Genomic DNA, 1379 nt, shown 5'->3' with positions numbered 1-1379 from the left:
ATTTTTTTCACCCCAAAATTACTCTTTCTGGTGGGGTTTTTTTGCCCCAAAATTACTAGGTTTTGAGATGGTTTTTGCCCCAAGATCACTGAGTGAGTTTTTTTTACACCCTTAAATGGTTTGAGCAGGGAATTTGCTCCAAAATTGTTGATTTTTACCCCAAAATCATGGTGAGTTTTTTCCCCAAAAAATTAGTGCTGGTTTTTTCCTCCTTTAAATCTTTAAATTCGATGTTTTTAACCCAAACCCCCACCTTTAAATTCGCTGCTTTTAACCCTTTAAATCCCTCCGATTTGGGGGGTTTTTTTTGCCCTTTCAATCACCGCCGGGATTAATTTCTTTCCCCTTTTGAATCATTCTGATGTTTTACCCCAAAATCTGTGTTTTTTACCCCAAAATGGAGCAGGTACGAGCAGAGTGAGTGGGGTTGGAAGGAAAGAGAGAAGCGAGAGGAGCTTTGGGATGACCGAGCCTGGTATTTAAATTCAATGTTTTTAACCCAAACCCCCACCTCTAAATTCGATGTTTTTAACCCAAACCCCCACCTTTAAATTCGCTGCTTTTAACCCTTTAAATCCCTCCGATTTGGGGGGTTTTTTTTGCCCTTTCAATCACCGCCGGGATTAATTTCTTTCCCCTTTTGAATCATTCTGATGTTTTACCCCAAAATCTGTGTTTTTTACCCCAAAATGGAGCAGGTACGAGCAGAGTGAGTGGGGTTGGAAGGAAAGAGAGAAGCGAGAGGAGCTTTGGGATGACCGAGCCTGGTACCTCATCGCCCGCGAACCCGGCGCCGGCCCCGTCGCCTTCTCCCACTTCCGCTTCGACGTCGAGTGTGGGGATGAAGTTCTTTACTGGTGAGCACCAGTCTGTAGAAAAAATGGGCTAAAAAACCCTAAAATTGGGGTTTTTTGATGTTTTTATCACACTGATGATGTGGGGTGTTTGTTATCCCCATAGCTACGAGGTGCAGCTGGAAAGCAGAGTCCGGCGGCGAGGACTTGGCAAGTTTCTCCTACAGATCCTTCAGCTGGTAGCCAACAGGTGATAACTGATGGCTTATTTTGGGTGAAAAACAAGTGATTTTGGGTACTCTTCATTCATTTTTTAATATCTCTTTCCTTTATCCAGCACTCAGATGAAGAAGGTGATGCTGACGGTGTTTAAACACAACCACGGCGCTTACCAGTTCTTCCGAGAAGCTCTTCAGTAAGTATCTAAAAAACACCCAAAAAAAGACCTAAATTTGCTTAGTTTAACCCCAATTTCCAGCCTGGAGGGGGTGGTTTGTCTGTCTGTAACACGTTGTTCGCACGACTGTCTTTACAGCGCGCTGGCAACGTGCCGGGGCCGGGCGCCGCGGGCAGGAGGGGCAGGGG

General features: G+C 45.1%; 1 protein-coding gene across 1 annotated transcript; it reads left to right on the top strand.

Moving 5' to 3' along the window:
* Positions 1-698: 698 nt before the first annotated feature.
* Positions 699-1372, top strand: NAA40 (N-alpha-acetyltransferase 40, NatD catalytic subunit; the record flags this gene model as incomplete). The annotated part of the gene is made up of 4 exons (XM_010168701.2): positions 699-857; positions 961-1044; positions 1132-1209; positions 1330-1372. Coding segments are annotated over 4 exons (364 nt in total), but the record flags the coding sequence as incomplete, so codon positions are not given.
* Between the last annotated feature and the right edge of the window lie 7 nt (positions 1373-1379).

This window comes from Antrostomus carolinensis, unplaced genomic scaffold (genome assembly GCF_000700745.2).
Source record: "Antrostomus carolinensis isolate BGI_N321 unplaced genomic scaffold, ASM70074v2 scaffold40135, whole genome shotgun sequence".
Classification (NCBI taxonomy): Eukaryota; Metazoa; Chordata; class Aves; order Caprimulgiformes; family Caprimulgidae; genus Antrostomus; species Antrostomus carolinensis.
Note: the sequence above shows the minus strand (reverse complement) of the source record. Positions and strands in the feature narration are given on the sequence as shown.